This window comes from Neomonachus schauinslandi, chromosome 13, assembly GCF_002201575.2.
Source record: "Neomonachus schauinslandi chromosome 13, ASM220157v2, whole genome shotgun sequence".
In the NCBI taxonomy this organism is placed as follows: domain Eukaryota; kingdom Metazoa; phylum Chordata; class Mammalia; order Carnivora; family Phocidae; genus Neomonachus; species Neomonachus schauinslandi.
The window spans coordinates 14,087,378-14,107,833 of NC_058415.1; the positions used below are offsets into that span (position 1 = coordinate 14,087,378).

Below are 20,456 nucleotides of genomic sequence, written 5' to 3' on the forward strand. Positions count from 1 at the left end.
GTCTGACTGAACTTCCAAAGCCCATGCGGATTTTTGAAACTTCTGGGTTCAGCCTCGTTTCACTTTAAAAGATTTCTACTCACTCAGTACTTTTCCAAAAGTTACGTGTGATCTTTACAGAACCCTGTATACCATTTGGTTGTAATCTCTCGCCTCAAATTCATACCCTGCCGGATAGAAGTCTCTGAATTACTGATCACTCTGACATTTCTCCTCGGTCCTCTCTGACCATCACTGTTTCTTTCACTGCCTTCTCTGCGGTTCATTCCTGGGACTGGTCATATTGGACTGGCTTTTGGAAATCTCACCCTGGACACAATGTGAACTAAGGATTGGAGGTGGGGAGATCACGTAGGATCCAGGAGAGAGATGATAACGGTCTGAACTCAGCCACAAGCAGTAGAGGTGGAAAGAAGTGGAGAGACTTGAACACCGTTAAGGAGATAGGACCAACAGGCTTTGGTCACTGATGGGATGGGATGAAGGAGAAGAAGAGTCAGTGATGAGTCTTGGGATTTTTGCCTTGGTTGACTCAGTAGGCAGGGTTGCGATTCTCCAGCAAAGGCACAGAGAAATAGCAGTTAATGTTAGAGGAAAACAGTCATGGTCTGGTTTAGAGTAGGTGCTGGGGCCCTAACATCGCAGAAGGGCAACCACTGATATTCACAGCTCCTTGGAAATGACCTACGTAGAGCTGAATTCCTACATGTTCTAGGCCCATCTCTGTTCATTTCAAGTGGGTGTTTTAAGAGAGCTGTGACAAGTCAGAGCATTAGGACCAGCCAGGGGAATAGGCCGTTTCAATTTTTCCAATACCTATCTGAGCAGTCTCATGGAGTCCCCAGCGTTCACCATCACACCCAACTAGACTGGTTACCATGGCCTTTCGAAATTGTCCCATTCCTCCTTTCCAGCATCATCTGTCACTTCCCCTGACGCACCCCATGCTCCCATCACACTGAATCCATCCGTCCCTGAGCAGAACCAGCCCTTTCTCAATGGTATTGCTTTTCCAACAAGACTGGTCCCTCAGTATCACTTCCTCCTTGCAGCCTGGCTCAGCCCCCGGAGGCAGCATTATTGCTCTATCCTTTTTCCACTAAAAATAGCACTGTTTTGTCAATGTACTTAAAATTTTTTCTACCTGGGTAATAGGCGCTCCCGAAAGACAAGTCCTTTTCTCGTTCATCTTTAGATCAGCGGGCACACAGAAAACACTTGAATAAATTAATGTAAAAATAGAGCCTTTGATTGAAAGTAGTATTATTAGGACAGACAACTGAAATCAAGAAGGGACAGAAAGATGCTTTCCGGCAGGCGTGGTAAGTGCCTGGCATTCACGCCCTGATTCTTCTCCCTCTTGCCTGTAGCTGACACTACTTATCAATCACGCCGCTCTCTTCTGTCAGGTCTAAACTGGGCCTCGAAAATTTTTTCATTTTCTAGATAACCAAGTGCTCAGTTGGAATGCCAGATAAAACTTCTTCCCTTCCCAGCTATGGGGAATTAAAGCCCTCTACAGACTATAGTAAAGGCTCTTGTTAAGTGGCTTTCTGCACACAATACCTCAACCACAGACAAAAAGAAATGTTTTTTAGGGGCGCCTGGGTGGCTCAGTCGGTTAAGCGTCTGCCTTCGGCTCAGGTCATGATTCCAGGGTTCTGGGATCGAGCCCCGTGTTGGGCTCCCTGCTCAGTGGAGAGTCTGCTTCTCCCTCTCCCTCTGCCTGCCTCTCTGCCTACTTGTGCTATCTATCTGTCAAATAAATAAATAAATAAATCTTTAAAAAAAAAAAGTTTCTTAAATGACAGGATTCAGTCTGTGAAACTGCTTAATTCCATCAACAAAAAACATACAGCCTCCATGTAAGAAGAACAAAGTACGTGAAATCCGCATTCTTCACTTGCTACCAAAGCAATATGGTATCATTTGTCTCCACGAAATTACGACTTGCTCCACTATTTGAAATAACAGTAATGCAGACATACTTGTTGAAGTTTACAAGGTACAGAAAAGCAGTCCTTGGCGCCGGTCCATTCCAGTGGATGGTGTAGCCCTTCTCCAGCATGATCACAGGCTGGTACTGAGGAAAGGTAGCCTTCTGGTTAATGCCCCGGAGCACCATAGGGTAGGAGGGATACTCATCTCGCGTGATGGTCATAGTCAGATTCTGAGTGCTCCATGTCTGCACATAAACCTTCAAAAAGCAATTAAGAATTAAAGGGGAGAAGACTCTTAACTACAGAGAACACACTGGTGGTTACCGGAGGGGAGGTGAGGGGCGGGGGGAGATGGGTGAAATAGGAACTGGGGATTCAAGAGTACACTTATCGTGATGAGCAGAGTCATGTGTAGGATTGCTGAATCACTACATCATACATCTAAAACTAATCGAACACTTTATGTTATCTATACTAGAATTAAAATTAAAAACTCAAGGGGCGCCTGGGTGGCTCAGTCAGTTAAGCATCTGCCTTCGGCTCAGGTCATGATCTCAGGGTCCTGGGATCAAGTCCCACGTGGGGTCCCTGCTCAACGGGGAGTCTGCTTCTCCCTCTCCCTCTGCCCTTCCCCCTCTGTGCTCCTGCTCTCTCTCTCAAATAAATAAAAATCTTTTTAAAAAACTAAAAACTTAATAAATTTTAAAAAAAGAATTAAAGAGGAGAGAACGAAAGCTTAGATAACCTAAACAAACATCTGCAGCACAAAGTTCATTGTCTCTCCTTCCAGAACAGAGGTTCTGTGATCTGAGCCAGACTAAATGAGTAGTAGCCAACTTCATCCTAAGTTATACTTAAAATGAAGCCGACTTAAACTGGAATGGTAAAAACAGACCAAGCATTCTGCTAGCCAAGATCTTCATCATCTCTTCCACCACCACAGGCCAGCTTATTCATCAGAACATAAAACCTTTGCGGCTTATATAGCTTGTCAAAGAAATACCTCAGTCTGAAGAACACACATACAAATCCGTAAATTAATATGAAAACTGATACCCTCCAGTCAAATCTGAAAGCCTTTCCTCTAAAACAAGAGATGGAAAACTGAAATCTCTTAGAGCTTCGGCTTTCAATTTTCCATGACCTACATCAGCCCAAGAAGTCATTTTTCATGCATTCAAAAAAAAAAAGCTATAAAGCACTTTGCAAAAACTGGAAAAATATATTAAACAGAGACAAATTTGAAAATTCTGAATTTATTCCAGTGGCATTTGCACCCCTCGCTGTGCCAAAATGAAACCTTCTCCAAATGAATCCTCCAAAGAACACACCTCAGAACAATTTCCTAAAACAAATCATTATCCTGGGCGCCTGGGTGGCTCAGTTGGTTGAGCGACTGCCTTCGGCTCAGGTCGTGATCCTGGAGTCCCGGGATCGAGTCCCGCATCGGGCTCCCTGCTCGGCAGGGAGTCTGCTTCTCCCTCTGACCCTCCCCCCTCTCGTGCTCTATCTCATTCTCTCTCTCAAATAAATAAATAAAAATCTTTAAAAAAAAAAAAAAAAACAAAAACAAATCATTATCCTGTAACAGAATTCTCCAGGATTAAAACATTTGCAGAAGACGGCATTTAATCCACAATAGTTCTTTCTCTTCCTGTCATTTCTACATTTTGTCTGTATTGATTCCTCATGTATACAACCCGTGAGCCAGAAAAGCTCCTTAGGTCTCATTCATGTTTGACTATTTCAATATAATAATACTCTTCTTGGGGCGCCTGGGTGGCTCAGTCGTTGGGCATCTGCCTTCAGCTCAGGTCATGATCCCAGGGCCCTGGGATTGAGCCCCGCATCGGGCTCCCTGCTCAGCGGGAAGCCTGCTTCTCCCTCTCCCACTCCCCCTGCTTGTGTTCCCTCTCTCGCTGTGTCTCTCTCTGTCAAATAAATAAATAAAATCTTTAAAAAATAATAATAATAATAATACTCTTCTTTATGGACACCCCTTAAAGATTTAAAATAAAGATAGGAAATACATATTTTGAGACTACCAATTGTCTTCATTTAAATATATTTAGTATGTACTATATATTAAATTATAGTTACTAGACATACATATTATACTTATTTTTTTTTAATTTTTTTTTTTTAAGATTTTATTTATTTGCAAGAGAGAGAATGAGAGACAGAGAGCATGAGAGGGGGAGGGCCAGAGGGAGAAGCAGACTCCCCGCCGAGCAGGGAGCCTGATGCGGGACTCGATCCCGGGACTCCAGGATCATGACCTGAGCCGAAGGCAGTCGCTTAACCAACTGAGCCACCCAGGCGCCCACATATTATACTTATTTTTAAAAATGTATGTTTAATCTGTATTTATTATATAGATTATATAAATATATAATATAAAATATAAGTTAAAATAATTTTAAAACTAGGTTGTAATATAAAAAACAGATTATATATATTAGGTTATATGTAATATACAACAGGAGAGAGATCAATCAATCTCCTGCCTTCTTTCAAATCCAGAAAGGATAGGAAGTGACACATGTAACTTTATTTTTTTTTTTAAGATTTTATTTATTTATTTGACGGAGGGAGAGAGCAAAAACAGGGAGCAGCAGAGGGAGAGGGAGAAGCAGACTTCCCACTGAGCAGGGAGCCTGATGTGGGACTCAATCCCAGGACCCTGAGATCATGACCTGAGTCGAAGGCAGACGCTCAGCCGACTGAGCCACCCAGGCGCCCCTGTAACTTAAATTCTCCTTATGTTTCCACCTTTCTTCCTGAGCCCCTTTAACCCTTGAGTTAGCGAAGAGTTAAAATATATTTATAAAAGCCAAACAATTATTATTGCATCTTGAGATCCAGGTGCTTCTACCTTTTGCCTAAAAACATATAGTCTTATTTTGTTTCTACCTTTTGCCTAAAAACATATAGTCTTATACATTATCTAAGTAACAAATGGCTGCAGATCTGGGCTCCCAGCCCAAAACCCAAATTCTCAGAAAAGATTTCTGACTTGTGGTGCTACCATTCCCAGAAGCTCCTAGGAAGCATTAGATGACTTACTTCTTTCTTTGTCCTCCAATAAAAATTGAGTTACTACTCTGCTTTATAAGATAGGATTAGGTTCACATTCTCGAATACATTTGAAATCCAAAGGGTTGACGGGCACATTTATAATAATTTTCTATTTCATTGGTGAGCACATACCACTTTCAGACACACACCCATGAAATTTAACTAAAACTGTAGCTACAAAAAAGAGCTAAAAGCTTTTTGGTTTTGTTTTACTTTAATTCTAGAATTTCTACAGCATCTTAGGTTAACTTAGGTTTGCTGGCAATTCTGATTAAGAATAAGATGGAAGGAAAAAAGAAATTACATTTCAAACCACATTCTTTTCTTCTCTACTCTAGTTAATTCTCCATTTTTTCCTTGTCTTTTCCAGAACTTAGGCAAGAATAACATTTTTTTTTCCTTATGGGGATGAGAAATCCCACAACAAAGAAGCTAATACTCCTTTAAAATTAAGCCAGAAAACTCCAATATTTATCCCTCTGCCTAATTCTCTAATTTAGTAGAGATAATGACCCTGAAAGCAAAGAATAAATCTCCCTTTCAGAGGGCACCGTGGTAGCATGGCAAAAAAACCTGGCCTAAGACTTAGGAAATACGGGTTCTCACCCCACCTATATCCCAAGCATATTTAACCAAGGGCAAATTGTCCTACCACTCTTGGACCCACGTTTCCACTTGTTTAATTGCTTTGGAGCAAGAGAACTTGAAATAAAATTGTATGAGTCCATGATCCCTCATGCATTTTTTTTTTCCTTTTTTCCTGAAGAAAAATCATGCTTTGGAAAGGATCAATCACGCTGAAGAGCAAGAGAACCATGGAAGCAATACTGTTGGGAGCTGGTTCGGAGCCAGGCATCGTGATGCACAAGGGCTTACCTGGGCATAGTTCCCGCTGCAGACCACCGCGTTCCATTTGGTAATGTTCACACAGCTCGGGTGGCGGATCAGGTAGTTGTCAATTCTTCCCACATAAGCATCCTTGTATCCTGTCACAGAGCCATCAATGTCGTGGAATATGGAGTTCTTATCACCATCCAGCTCACAATCTTCAAACCAGGGGCCAGGCTTTCCAAAGAAGACATTCAAAGACACCTGCCAGCAGTGAAAAAACAGGACCTCACAACATGAAGGCTGCTACCATCCTGGCTGGCATCCCCTGCAAGGATCCAACAGCATATCTATTTCAACCGCTATAAGGTTAGAGCACTTGCGAGTCACAGTTCACGGTCATCAACAATGGCACCCAGTCAAACTGTTCAATTACTTATGACATGGTTGGGCAAAAAAACAAAACAAAACAAAAAAAGTTACAGAGCCTTGCGGATTGTGGAGGTCAAGTGGCAAATGTTTAAAACATATTTGGTGTTTTCCTTTTTTTCCATTGAAAAACGATTACCTGCTCTCCAGACAAAACTAACCTTGGTAAGAGACTCAGAACAGTCGTGGGAAGGGGAAATATGCAGTCATGCGTATTTGTTAAAAATTATAAACTTTACACTCAAGGTGTGTGCATTTCCCTGCCTGCTTATTATACCTCAAGTAAATAAAAATCTATTATAAATTCTATCTTCTGAGCTAGTTCATCATTTTATTTCACTCCAAATGCTTTAGTTGCTTGTTCATTTGACTCCCCCTACCCATCCCACCACCAAAAAACAAGTATAGTTGCAAACTGAAACACCGTCCAAGTGTTGCCTTGGTATGCTGGGGACCGCTGGACGGACCAGAATCTGCTGAAAAGTGTTACTGTCTCTTCAACATCGACCAAACCCAGCTCAGTAACTTCCATGTCAGGTAGAGTTAATTTAAGGCTTTTGTTAAACACATAGTTCACAGCTGCAAAGCAGGCTGCAGGTGACATGTTTTATAGTCCTTAGCTGCTTCTTATTAGTGGTAAATTATTCACGTTATGCAAAGCCTTGCAGATACACCTCTAAAATGCTTTCATGTACTCATCACCCTTGGATGTTGTAAAATCAGCTGAACATCTAAATGATGGGCAACTCAATGAAAAATCAGTGATGTTTGGGACAAGTGGCTCTACATGGGTACAGTAAGGACATACTCACATGTGGACCAAACTTCACGAGGGAGATGTTATTCCTGGGAGTTATCTGCCAGGGATTCTTCACGAGGAACCCAACGGCACTGGTGTACCTATCTGGGGTGGGCACGTATTTTTTGAAAGTACACCTGGTTAGATGGATGGGTCCGTCATAAATCTGAAAGCCTCTAATGGGGAACGTCCTGTTGAAATACAAGATTTTGTTTAATGCACATGGGCCCCTCCCTGTATCGGCACTTCACTCGCACATTTGTTTTATAAACACTACTGAATCTCCCGGACACGCTAAGCACAATTCTAGGATCCAGTGGTACCAAGATAAGATCCCTGTTCAAACGAAACATACACTGCAGTGGGAGAGGCGAAGGGAAAAACAACGGATAATTTCAGATAGTAAGTGTTGTGGGGGCAGTGAGAGATGGTACTACAACAGATTGGGGGTGAGAGACATGCTGTTTGGGACAGAATGGAGGCCCCTCTGAAGACGTGACTTTTACTGCCTTGAATCAACCCAGTTAAGACCCTTTATTTGGGAACGCATACACTTTCATTTTGATTCCAAAATCTCTGGCAGGAGAACAAAAGACAAATCTGTGCTTTCACAGAGAGAACCTCCTTTCAAGCCACTAAATGATAGCAATAAGATGAAATGATACACTTAAAAGTATAAAAGTGTAAATCCTCAAGGCTTACTATGTCAAAGGGGCTGGCTGGAGTGAGAAATTCAGTTTATTCATTTTCCTCCTTTCTGTTCAAACACAAGCTCCTTAACTGACTAATCATATATCATTAATCATAATCAAGGTACAAAAACCCATAATATTCTGTATCCTTTAGGTGTCTACCCTGTTAAATTCTTTTTTTTTTTTTTTAAGATTTTATTTATTTATTTGACAGAGACAGAGATAGCGAGAGCAGGACCACAAGCAGGGGGAGTGGGAGAGGAAGAAACAGGCTTCCCCTCGAGGAGGGAGCCCAATGTGGGACTCGATCCCAGGACCCTGGGATCATGACCTGAACCGAAGGCAGACGCTTAACGACTGAGCCACCCAGCCGCCCTACCCTGTTAAATTCTTTAATGGCACTGCCGAGGATTTCTACAGCAACTTTAGTTTACAACTTGGCAGTGTTTTACAGTAAAAGCGTACATGCTAGCAAGGAAATGAAATAGTCTGGTTAAAAAATCTATGCATCTTGGGGCGCCTGGGTGGCTCAGTTGGTTAAGCGACTGCCTTCGGCTCAGGTCATGATCCTGGAGTCCCTGGATCGAGTCCCGCATCAGGCTCCCTGCTCGGCAGGGAGTCTGCTTCTCCCTCTGACCCTCCTCCCTCTCATGCTCTCTGTCTCTCATTCTCTCTCAAATAAATAAAAATTTAAAAAAAAAAAATCTATGCATCTTGATATATTTCTAAGGATAGATCCCAAAATGGTTCTCTCATAGAAAAAGTTGTCAAGACCCAGTAAAATAAAGACTGGATCCATTGACCAATGAGGAGTCTTTGTTTTGGAAAATCCTCCTTCGCAAAGAAGCAGTAAGCATTTTGAAATAAAACTGGAGGCCACATAATGTATACGATTGTCGAGTCAGGATTTTGCACACCTGAAACATAATACTGTAAGTCAACTATACTTCAGTTAAAAAAAAAAGAGGGGCGCCTGGGTGGCTCAGTCGTTCAGCATCTGCCTTCGGCTCAGGTCATGATCCCAGGGTCCTGGGATCGAGCCCAGCATCAGGTTCCCTGCTCTGTGGGAAGCCTGCTTCTCCCTCTCCCACTCCCCCTGCTTGTGTTCCCTCTCTCACTGTGTATCCCTCTGTCAAATAAATAAATAAAATCTTTAAAAATAAATAAATAAATCAAAAGAGAAAAGAAAAAGAAACTGCAGGCTAACATAAAAGAATGGAGCTGGCCACCATCAAACTCCCACCATACGCCAACCAACAAGGCCATTTTTCGTTACACAGCAGAAGAGACAGCTACAGCTTAACTGTGACAGGCACCGTGCTGAAGGCAAACTCACAGCATTTGAATCCCACCTCAGCCACTTTTAGTAAGGTCCTCATTTGTAAAGCAGGACAATGACAGTACCTACCTCATTGGGCTTTGCAAGGATTAAGCGAAGAATGAAGTATTTAGGACGGGGCCTGACACAACTGTCCGCGTGTAATAAATGTTAGCTATTAAAAATCCATGAAGTTTCTGTCCCAGTGGCTTCCACATAGTCTGGCCAACAGGAGTGCTACACAGAGCGTAGCTTATAATGGAATTCAAGATTTCCCAACGACAAGCACAGGGGGAGTGGGACCAAACTCACTCTTGGCCAAAAGCTAGGAAAGCCCGTTTGGCTCTCAAAGCTAGCAGCCCGTTGGGCCCATCCCCCCCCAACCCGTCCTGGCCCAACAGCCACAGACGGTGCACAACTTCAAGGGAATCACTGCTTGATGAATTCTGGCAGTAGCTCTAATGTGAGACCTTTAGAACATGAGTTGTTTTTCTCACAAGGAAAATGAGGACAATTCCAAACTTCGTCTCAGAACTAAGGTATGGATTACTTAGTTAACAGTTCCCTAAAAGCTCTGAACAATCTTTCTGGGGGTAAGTACTATTTTAATGACTCTGTGATTATTTTGACAGAAAATATGCCAATAGTCTCCTCCGTACAACTGAAACACTGGTAATTATATGGCCAGGGTTAGGGTATGAGGCAGCTTTGGCTTCCACCACTCTTATTTTCTAGGACTCGTTTCAATAGGTTATTTCCTTTTTCCAGTGGCTATTTCTGCAAGCCAACCTCACAAATTGAGGCAAAAGTGACCTCACGTCATAGTTTACAATTTGGCCAACTTGCTGTGGCTCAAGAAAGAAGAAAACAAAAAAAGTGGCAGCTTATATAAGGCCTCATGCAAGAAATGAAAAACGAGATCGCTTCCTTAACAATTGATAATGAAATCTACAAAGCGTTTGATTGTTCATGCTCCAGAATTCCAGAAGATAACATACACAAAGGTAATAGCAATGATACCAAAAATAGTAATAGTGGTAATTAGATAAGGTGGGAAAAGTGTCACCGTGGGAACCAGTCCACCCAGAATTACTACAGAATCTTCCGTAAAGGGTTAGGTTTTCATTTACTGTTCAAATATAACAGTCTGCTGCTAAGCAATGCTTACCTGTTCCGAGGCAGGGTCCGGGGCTTCTGGTCTATTCCTCCAGTACCCACATACTTGTTCTGACCACCCTGGAAGCCGTAATTCCTGCTCTCCCCAACAAAGAGAGATTCGGACACCTCTTGGCTGGAGCCTTCATCACTTGGGAAGCTTCCATCGCTGTGAAAACGAGTATAACCATTACCCTCCCCTCTCCAGGAGATTTAAATTGACCCTCAGATAAAGGCAAGCGATAGCTGGGGACCCCTGGGTGGCTCAGTCGGTTGGGAGTCTGCCTTCGGCTCGGGTCATGATCCTAGGGTCCTGGGATCGAGTCCTGCGTCGGGCTCCCTGCTCAGTGGGGACCATGCTTCTCCCTCTCCCTCTGCTGTTCCCCCTGCTTGCGCTCTCTCTCTCTCTCTGACAAATAAATAAATAAAATCTTAAAAAAAAAAGGCAAGCTATAGTGGAAAAGCTGAAAGTTTTCAAAACAGCCAGGAGCTTCTTCGAATACATATTATCAAGTCATCAGAAAGTCCTTCTAAACTATGAACATACCTCATAGAAATCAATACGTGGTTTGCAGAGTAAACAAACGAAACTGCATTCAGCAGCAACAATGGATTAGTTTAGTCTCAAGCAACAGCACTGCACCCGGGAGAATGAACTTGCCCAGAAAGTAACAGTTTCGAGGGCAAGCACGTTTACGACAACAGCCCAAATAACAGTTCTCCGGAGACAAAGATGTCACATGACAAGTTCAGGTCTGAAAGATCACTGCGAAGTTAGACCAGCTTCTAGGACAGAAGTTACTTAATATGTTCCCAACTGTTATTCTTCCCCTCAAGTGTTTTCTTCTTTTTTTTTTTTTTTAAGATTTTATTTATTTATTTATCAGAGAGAGAGAGAGCGCGCACAAGCAGGGGGAGTGGCAGAGGCAGAGGGAGAAGCAGGGTCCCCACTGAGCAGGGAGCCCGACGCGGGGCTCGATCCCAGGACCCTGAGATCATGACCTGAGCCCAAGGCAGACGCTTAACGACTGAGCCACCCAGGCGTCCCTCACGTGTTTTTGTCTAAGCAAGAAATTTGACGGACCTGCCTTTCTATGTAATTCCAGCTATATTAACCTCCAACTTTGGTACGAATTCAATTAAGAAAAATGTATTTTTGGCCCTCTAGTGGTATCAGGAAGTGGGTGCTTTTGTTTTTTTTTTAATGCTAATATAATGATATAACATTCCTATGTCTGATCAAACAAAAACAAAAAACCCCAGGCTATTATACCTTACAGCTTTAAAATAATCACGGAAGTATTTTTAAAGTGACTACAAACCTGGCAAAGGTCAGTCCTATTCCATTATCTGCAAATCTAGAAGAGAAAAGAGAATAAAGAACACTTGATTTACCACCTCATGTGACAAGAGATAATTTCTCTCAGGATTCAAGTTTTAGGAAATGCACAAGGTTCCAATAATGTTTACTCTCCAAGACCACAGAAAGCCGTTTCACTTCCCAGTAGTTAAAAGCACAGACCCCACAGTGAAGGCCCCCGGTTCAAATCTTGGCTTTGCCGATTACTGGTTGCGTGACCCTGCGTGACCCTGCGTGTCCCTGCGTGACCTTGCGCAAGCGACTTGAGCTGACTCTCCCTCAGTCTGCTCACCTAGAAGTTGAAGCAATAACATAACCCTCCTCATCGGATACTCAGGGGCATTAAACATCCTAATTAATCGCACCCCTTTAGGATAGCGCCTGGCACAGAGTAAGCAGGCTGCAGTGTGGGCTGTCATTGTTACTTTTATAATTATTTTGGAAAACAATCAGATCATGGTATCCTCTTTAAAATCTTCAACACTAATACCCAAGCTACTTCTACAGGCTTAATACCAAATTAATTTTTTGCACGATGAAAGTCAGAGGTGACGGTAAAATGCCAGGAGCTAACATCAGTGCTAGCCAGAAAAAACATGTTTTTCTAGACTCTTGAACACCAACTCTTAGCTCAAGGTACATGAAGACTTCTCCTAAAATTATACAAATGGGAAAAAAGCGAGATGCTTACTGCTTCAAGTCATGTTAAGACATAAGTCAACAGACTTATTAAGGTGGAATTCACAACTTTTGTTTTGAATGGCAGTGGAAGAGTATCAGAAAAACTTCTGAGTTTCCAAAAGGAAAGGAAAAAAACCCAGGTAGTTTCAAAATCTTTATTTAGCTCTCTGACATAGACCATGTTTGTTCTATCAAGTTAAATCCTCAGTTTCTGCTCAATCTCATCAAAAAACTCTCATGTCACCAGACAAGTTCAGTTCCAATAAAAGCAGCAGAATTCCAAACATTTGCAGTCTGTGAGCGCGAGCATACTTCCTCAGAGCTCACCCTGTCTATTAGTAATAATAATATGATTCCAGGGGCGTCTGGCTGGCTCAGGCAGAAGAGCAGGCAACTCTTGATCTCAGGGTTGTGAGTTCGAGCCCCATGTTGAGTATGGAGATTATTAAAAATAAATAAACTTAAAAATAATAATACTAGGGCGCCTGGGTGGCTCAGTTGGTTAGGCGACTGCCTTCGGCTCGGGTCATGATCCTGGAGTCCCGGGATCGAGTCCCGCATCGGGCTCCCTGCTCAGCAGGGAGTCTGCTTCTCCCTCTGACCCTCCCCCTCTCATGCTCTCTCTATCTCATTCTCGCTCTCTCAAATAAATAAATAAAATCTTTAAAAAAAAAAAAATAATAATAATAATAATACTAATAGAATTCCAGAAACTATCACTGTACTTTTAGTACACTGGGGTTTTTTTTTAATAGCTTTAAAAAATAAATACATCAAAAATAAATAAATTCATGCATACATCGGTGTTATCAGATAATGACTTTGCAGAGAATACCTACGCTGAATTCTGAACGACAATGTCTCCCCCTCTGACCCAAGCTCCGTTGTCATTATTTTTAAAAGAAATGAGCCTGTCAATTAAAGCAGCAACACGTGGCTTTTCAGGGTCTGCATCCTGATGAGGCCTAAACCTTGGGGTTTAAAAAAAAAAAAAAAAAAAGAACTTTTTAAAAAGGCACTGGAAACCAACTATTTACAATTTTAAGCTTAAGTGTCAAAAGGCAGGATTTATATTTGACCAAAACAAACAAACAAAATCTTAAGGCACAACTTACAAATTCATTATTTGTATTTCAGATATTGAAAAAAAAACTTACGTTTACTTACGTAAGATTCCAGAGAACTACTTTCATAAATTCTTATTTTTTTAAATCAACTTATAGAATGGGATACTGCAGAACATTCTAAACATGAAAACCATTTCAAAACAAACAAACAAACAAAAAAACCCTCAGACCAGGAAATCTGGTATGTTTTCACAAATTCTTAAGCTACATGACACTAATATAAACATACTGAGGGACGCCTGGGTGGCTCAGTTGGTTAAGCAACTACCTTCGGCTCAGGTCATGATCCTGGAGTCCTGGGATCGAGTCCCTCATCGGGCTCCCTGCTCGGCGGGGAGTCTGCTTCTCCCTCTGACCCTCCTCCCTCTCATGCTCTCTGTCTCTCATTCTCTCTCTCTCAAATAAATAAAATCTTTAAAAAAAAAATTTCTTTAAAACATACTGAATAAATTCATCAGATATTTCAACATACATATATGTGAACTAGAATATTATTTGAGTTGTGTGCTGGTGAAATGTTTTAGATACAGAGATAAAACTATTCAAGATCTTAAACATGCCTAAATTTAAGACAGATTGTATTTAATTAACTTATTCATTACAGAGACTGAATTTTACCTTCTTTATTCTCTTCTTTCTAGAACACTTACAAGGACCTTAATAAAAAGGTCGAAAAATTGGTGTCAAAAACTGTCCCCTACAACAAATTGAATAAATAATTCCATAAGGTCACCTATTTTTTTAAAAAAAGATCATTTCTATCTTAATCTTATAAAGCTTGGGGAGAGGGGGAGAGAAACAACTAGATAGCTTTTAAAAACCAATTCAGGGGGCGCCTGGGTGGCTCAGTTGGTTAAGCGACTGCCTTCGGCTCAGGTCATGATCCTGGAGTCCCGGGATCGAGTCCCGCATCGGGCTCCCTGATCGGTGGGGAGTCTGCTTCTCCCTCAAGACCCTCCCCCTTCTCCTGCTCTCTCTCTCTCAAATAAATAAATAAATAAAATCTTTAAAAAAATAAATAAAAACCAATTCAGCAGTTTGAGATTTTCTTTTCTTTTCTTTTTTTTTTTTAAGATTTTGTTTATTTATTTGTCAGAGAGAGAAGGCACACAAGCAGGGGGAGTGGCAGGCAGAGAGAGAAGCAAACTCTCCACTGAGCAAGGAGCCCGATGCAGGACTCGATCCTGGGACCCTGGGATCATGACCTGAGCCGAAGGCAGATGCCCAACCAACTGCGCCACCCAGGCGTCCCAACAGTTTGAGATTTTCAAACGTGCAGTCACCAAATACCATTCGCTCAAATGCCACTACCTTGGTGGCTGGCACACAGTAGGTACTGTGATGGGAGAAGAAACCAGAGAACAGCAAGTGCAAAGATCCTTAGGCATGGCTGAGCTTGGCACATTCGGAGAACAAGCAAGTTGGCTGGAGAGTAAAGAGCATCAGGCAGGGGCACCTGGGTGGCTCAGTGGGTTAAGCATCTGCCTTCTGCTCAGGTCATGATCCTGGGGTCCTGGGATTGAGTCCTGCATCTGACTCCCTGCTCAGGGTGGAGGCTGCTTCTCCCTCTCCCACTCCCCCTGCTTGTGCTCTCTCTCTCTCAAATAAATAAATAAAATCTTTAAAAAAGAAGAAGATAAAGAAAAAGCATGGGATAGAGGATAGAGAGCTGAGCATGTGCCAGGCAAGGATGTGATTCTTTATTCTAAATGCAGTGGGAAAAGTGGAGCATAGAATAATAGCTGTGAGGGCCTGGGGGGAGCAGGATACAGGGAGGTGATGGCCAAAGGGTACAAAATTTTACTTATGCAAGATAAAAAATTCTATTTTTTTTTTTTTTAGAGAGAGCACGTGCGCATGCGCCAAGGCTGGGAGGGGCAGAGGGAGAGGGAGAAAGAGAATCTCAAACAGTCGCCATGCTCAGCAAGAGCCCCACACAGGGCTCGATCTCATGACACTGAGATCATGACCTGAGCCGAAATCAAGTCAGACGCTTAACTGAGTGAGCCACCCAGGCGCCCCTGTGCAAAATAAATTCTAAAGATCTACCATACAGTCTGGTGCCCATAGCTAATAATCCTCTATTGTGCACTTAACATTTGCTCGGAGTGTAGATCTTAGGGTAAATGCTCTTACCACAGATACATAAAAAATATTCTTAAATTTTTAAAATGATAAAGGATATGAGAGAAAACTTTGGGAGGTGATGGCTAGGTCTATGACCTTGACGGTGGTGATGGTTTCATGGTTGTATACCTATCCCCAAACTCCCCGAATTGTATACATTAAATATGCACAGTTACATAGTAATCATACCTCAAAAAAGCAGGTGGATAAATAGACAGACAGATAGATGTGATGGACTGTCTTCAGAAACAGGGAAGCAAGGAAGTGATACAACTAGATTTCACTTTTTTTTTTTTTTTAAACTGGTCACTAGCTGCTACGTGGTGAAAGGATTGTAGACAATGGACCACAGGAGACCAATCTGGCAAGCGTTATATCCGCCCTTCGACTGTGTATATGACCCCTTACACTAAATAGCTCTGACCTAAGGGGTAAAAAGTCTGACTCTAGGCCATCACCCACTCTCTGGCATTGTGCTTGCTGGAAAACAGATTCGCAGTCATTACGCAATATCAAGCAAACGGAAGAGTTCTGGAAAGAAAACTATACAATGTTCTAAAAGCAGGCAAAAAAAAGAAAGTATTATAAGGCAACACTGTGCTGCCATCTTGTCTTTTCTGAAATTCCTTTTTTTTTTTTTTTAAGATTTTATTCATTTATTTGACAGAGAGAGACACAGCGAGAGAGGGAACACAAGCAGAGGGAGCGGGAGAGGGAGAAGCAGGCTTCCTGCTAAGCAGGGAGCCCAATGCGGGGCTCGATCCCAGGACCCTGGGACCATGACCTGAGCCGAAGGCAGATGCTTAATGACTGAGCCACCCAGATGCCCCTTTTCTTTTTTTTTTTTTTTTTTTTTAAAGATTTTATTTATTTATTTGAGAGAGAGAATGAGAGAGAGCATGAGAGGGAAGAGGGTCAGAGGGAGAAGCAGACTCCCTGCTGAGCAGGGAGCCCGATGCGGGACTCGATCCAGGGACTCCAGGATCATGACCCGAGCCGAAGGCAGTCGCTTAACCAACTGAGCCACCCAGGCGCCCCGAGATGCCCCTTTTCTGAAATTCCTATCCATATAAATCAACTGTTGACCACTTGCTTGGATACTCTTTATTTTCAACCTCTTTCCTACTTGATGTGTAGATGATAGCTATCTTTCCCAATTTTTCATCATCCTCATTCATGAGCTTTCAGCATGCTTTCCAACCTCCCTTAATTGTCCACGGCTTTAAATACTAGTTGGTTTTCATGCCCTTTCATTCCTTTGGATGAAATGTCCCAATCTCAAACCGCAAGTTTTCTTGGGTTACAATTTCCCATATTTGGATGCCTGTCATTTCAGATCTTGAAGACACAAGGAAAGGCTCATCTGATTAACTGTTGAGTCAACTTCTCCTTTGTTGAACAGACTAAAAATCTTCTGGATCCCATGAGCCTGATGTTTAATTCATGGGCTGGCTTTTTACTCATTGTGTTAGAGTTTTATCATTTTTACTCATGTCTGGACTGCATGAATGCATGTGGGCATAGTCTACACATTAGTTTATACAAAATTAAATGTATACACCAGCTGCCAAATGTCTTGTTACTCATCTTCTATAATCAGTTCTTTTCAATAACAACTTCCAAATGGAGTCTAATTCCCAATATGTGTGCATTTATAAACTGGCAAGAGAAATAATAAAGAGCAGAGAAAAAACTACCATCATCATAATATCATATACACATACCCAGTAAAGAACTCAGGCCATTATGATAAATTGTTTTACTGTCAAGTCTAATTCAGAATTCTAATGAATTCTGAAATATATATATTCTCATCCATCCACTCATACACTCACACATCATTTTTTAGGGCAGGGAAGAGAGTCAACTGTGTTGTGTTTAAGGATCTTTCTGTTAATGCTAAGTAAAGTACACACTATTAGTTCTACCAGTTAAAATAAACTCTTAAAAAAGCAGGAGTATCCTGCCAGCAAAGATTTCTTTGTTTTGCCAGTTACTATTCTCTTCCTGGTTCATCATTGGTTGTCATCTCTACGCTCCTTTTTCTTTTTTAAGTTCATCTCCTCTTTCTATATTTCATATCTTACTTGGCTATTACGTGTCTGGTAACTTGTGTTTTATTTAAATCATGTCCGTAGTTTCTTGGCTTCTCAAACACCATCTGATCATTGCCTGAAGATATTTCAGGCTCAACTTGACCTTTAAGGAATCCTGATGAGTAATTTTACTAACTGTACTTTGCCCAGTTTTCTCCTGACCTCATGCCTTATTACTGTGTTGGAAGAACACTGCCTCGCACTTAAATGCACTCACCAACCCACAGTGTGGCTCTTATCTTATTCCCTCATGAACAACAGGGCCTGGTATCTTTTTCTTAAATGTCTATCAACAGAGCCTATTAAATCTAGCACCCTTTCAAAACCGGATGTCGGTCAGTCAACTTGAAGTATCAGGAAAATAACACGTATGCAGTTTCTGCTGAATAGGACTTTAAGTTGCTATCTCTTTTCCAGAAACTCTTATTTCCACTGGAGACACGTTATTTATTTTGGCTCTTCTTTAGCACGGAAGAGAACTTTGTTGAAATGTTCTCCCTATTCCAACCACATTTTGCGGTTATAAAAGAGAGTAACATAGAGCCCAGCAATGATGGGACTCTGAGCCTACAGACAACTGAACCAAACTAGCTTGCTCATCAAGTTCAAGACCTTTCCCTGTGAAATACACGCAGTGCAATGCTCCATTTTGACCACTAACAATAAATTCTACATGCCTTGGTTTTCAGGAATGACACTAAAACATCTTAGTTCGTTTTTTCAAGGAATCATGCTCTACTTTAGGCCAAATGTAGACCCTGTTTTTCACACCTCCCTCTCCTTTTTCTTTCTCATTCTGCGTCTCTCTCTAAGATCAATTTACAACTGTGAAAAAAATGGAGAAAGTACTGACTTCTTTGGCATCTCAGTAAGATTTTAAAATAAACACACCAGCCGCAGGACTTAGAACAGCAGAAAAAAATATTTTCCCAATGCCCTCCTGCAAACTTTGAGAACTTCAGTTTAAATGTGTTAGCAGAGGGGCGCGTGGGTGGCTCAGTTGGTTGAGCGTCTGCCTTTGGCTCACGTCACGATCCTGGAGTCCCAGGATCGAGCCCCGGATCCGGCCCCCTGCTCAGCGGGGAGCCTGCTTCTCCCTCTCTGACCGCCCCCCCCACCCCCGCTCATGCTCTCCTGTGCTCTCTCTCTGAAATAAATAAAATCTTTTAAAAAATAAATTGAATAATTAAATAAAAATAATAAATGTGTTAGTGGAGCAGAGAGCACAGTGGCTTAACTCAGGAAGTTTTGCTTTGGCAAGATATGGCTGGAGCGTGAGGTCCGACGATGAGCCCTACCTGGCACTGTTATCCAAACAGAGGTACTCCCTTGGGTCTGCTGCACTAGCGTTAGTTGTTTTGACGCCTTTGTCAATAAACAAGCCAGCCTGGAAAATATAATAATGGACCGAAATGAATATGAATCCTAAAGACTCAATCTACACATATATAAGGATTCATGAAAATCAGTTGCAGCTTCTCACATCCACCAAAAAGAGGCGAAAGGAACAAACAGCAAAGGTTTTATGAAAACAATTACTTTTCTGGATATTTTACTTAATATAATTTTACTTAGTCATTCAACAAATATTTATTTAGTGCCTACCTTATGGGAGGCACCAAGCGTTATACATTAACAAGAAGGCCATTGTCTTTGCTGTTGCTGACATATAAACTAGCAGGAAGATGTGCAGTTAAATAAACAATTACAGGGCGCCTGGGTGGCTCAGTTGGTTGAGCGACTGCCTTCGGCTCAGGTCATGATCCTGGAGTCCCGGGATCGAGTCCCGCATCGGGCTCCCTGCTCAGCGGGGAGTCTGCTTCTCCCTCTCCCGCTCCCCCCTCTTGTGCTCTTTCTCTCTCTCACTCTCTCTCTCAAATAAATAAATAAAATCTTTAAAAAAAATAAAAATAAAAATAAATAAATAAACAATTACAATCCAGTATGATAAGCATATGATGAAGGAAGTAGACGATGCTTTAGCAACACAGAAGAGAGGCACCACATGAGATCTTTCTCATAGGTGGGAGACACAGGGTGCAGGGGAGGTCCCCGCAAAGCAGTGACCTCCTAGAGCTGAACCAGGAAGGATGGGGAGGACACAGCCACAAAAAAGAATGGGTTGGGATGAAGGGCGGGGACTGCATGGGAAGCAGCTGAAGAGCCCAGAGGAAAGTACTCAGGGATACTGTTTGTACAAAAAGCCTGGAGGTGAGGGAGAGCATGGCACATCTGAGAAGAAAGTCTCAGATGGACTCACAGGAAACGTATGGAGGGAGGAATGGCAAGGAAGAAGGCTAAAGAGAAGCAAATGGTGGACGATGTAGTCGATACATTAGAATCAATTCAACGGGACTTTTAACAAAGGCAATGTAATTAACTGTATGTTAAGAAGGAATGCTCTAGCCAACAGGATGGATAATGGATTAGAAGGGGACAAAAACTGGGTTACTGGGTGATGGATATTTAGGAGGGTACTTGATGGAATGAGCACTGGGTGTTCTATGCAACTGATGAATCACTAAGTTCTACCTCTGAAATGAATAATACACTCTATGTTACTTAACTTGAATTTAAATAAATAAATAAATAAATAAAAATTTAAAAAAAGAAAAAAGAAAGGGACAAAGAGAGAGATAAGAGATAAGGTAAGACATGACCTCGATAATCCAGAAGAAAAATTAAGGTGACCTAGATCTGTGCCAGCCTAGTTAACGGGGGAAAATGGATAGAGCGAGACTTCTTCACGAGGTACAATATGCTTTAGGAATTAACAAAATGTCTAAGGGTGAGGGAAAGGGAGTGATAAAGATTCATATGTTTCTA

General features: G+C 41.9%; 1 protein-coding gene across 3 annotated transcripts in view; it reads right to left on the minus strand.

Moving 5' to 3' along the window:
* CEMIP2 (cell migration inducing hyaluronidase 2) overlaps positions 1–20,456 on the minus strand; it is a 79,593-nt gene that overhangs the window by 16,415 nt on the left and 42,722 nt on the right. For all 3 annotated transcript variants that reach the window (XM_021694403.2, XM_021694402.2, XM_044920588.1), the window contains 7 exons: positions 18,929–19,017; positions 13,120–13,251; positions 11,562–11,597; positions 10,253–10,408; positions 7,088–7,265; positions 5,895–6,110; positions 1,989–2,197 (listed from right to left, as the gene is read on the minus strand). In XM_021694403.2, the coding sequence (XP_021550078.1) occupies positions 1,989–2,197; positions 5,895–6,110; positions 7,088–7,265; positions 10,253–10,408; positions 11,562–11,597; positions 13,120–13,251; positions 18,929–19,017 (1,016 nt within the window). The remainder of the gene's footprint in view (positions 1–1,988; positions 2,198–5,894; positions 6,111–7,087; positions 7,266–10,252; positions 10,409–11,561; positions 11,598–13,119; positions 13,252–18,928; positions 19,018–20,456) is intronic.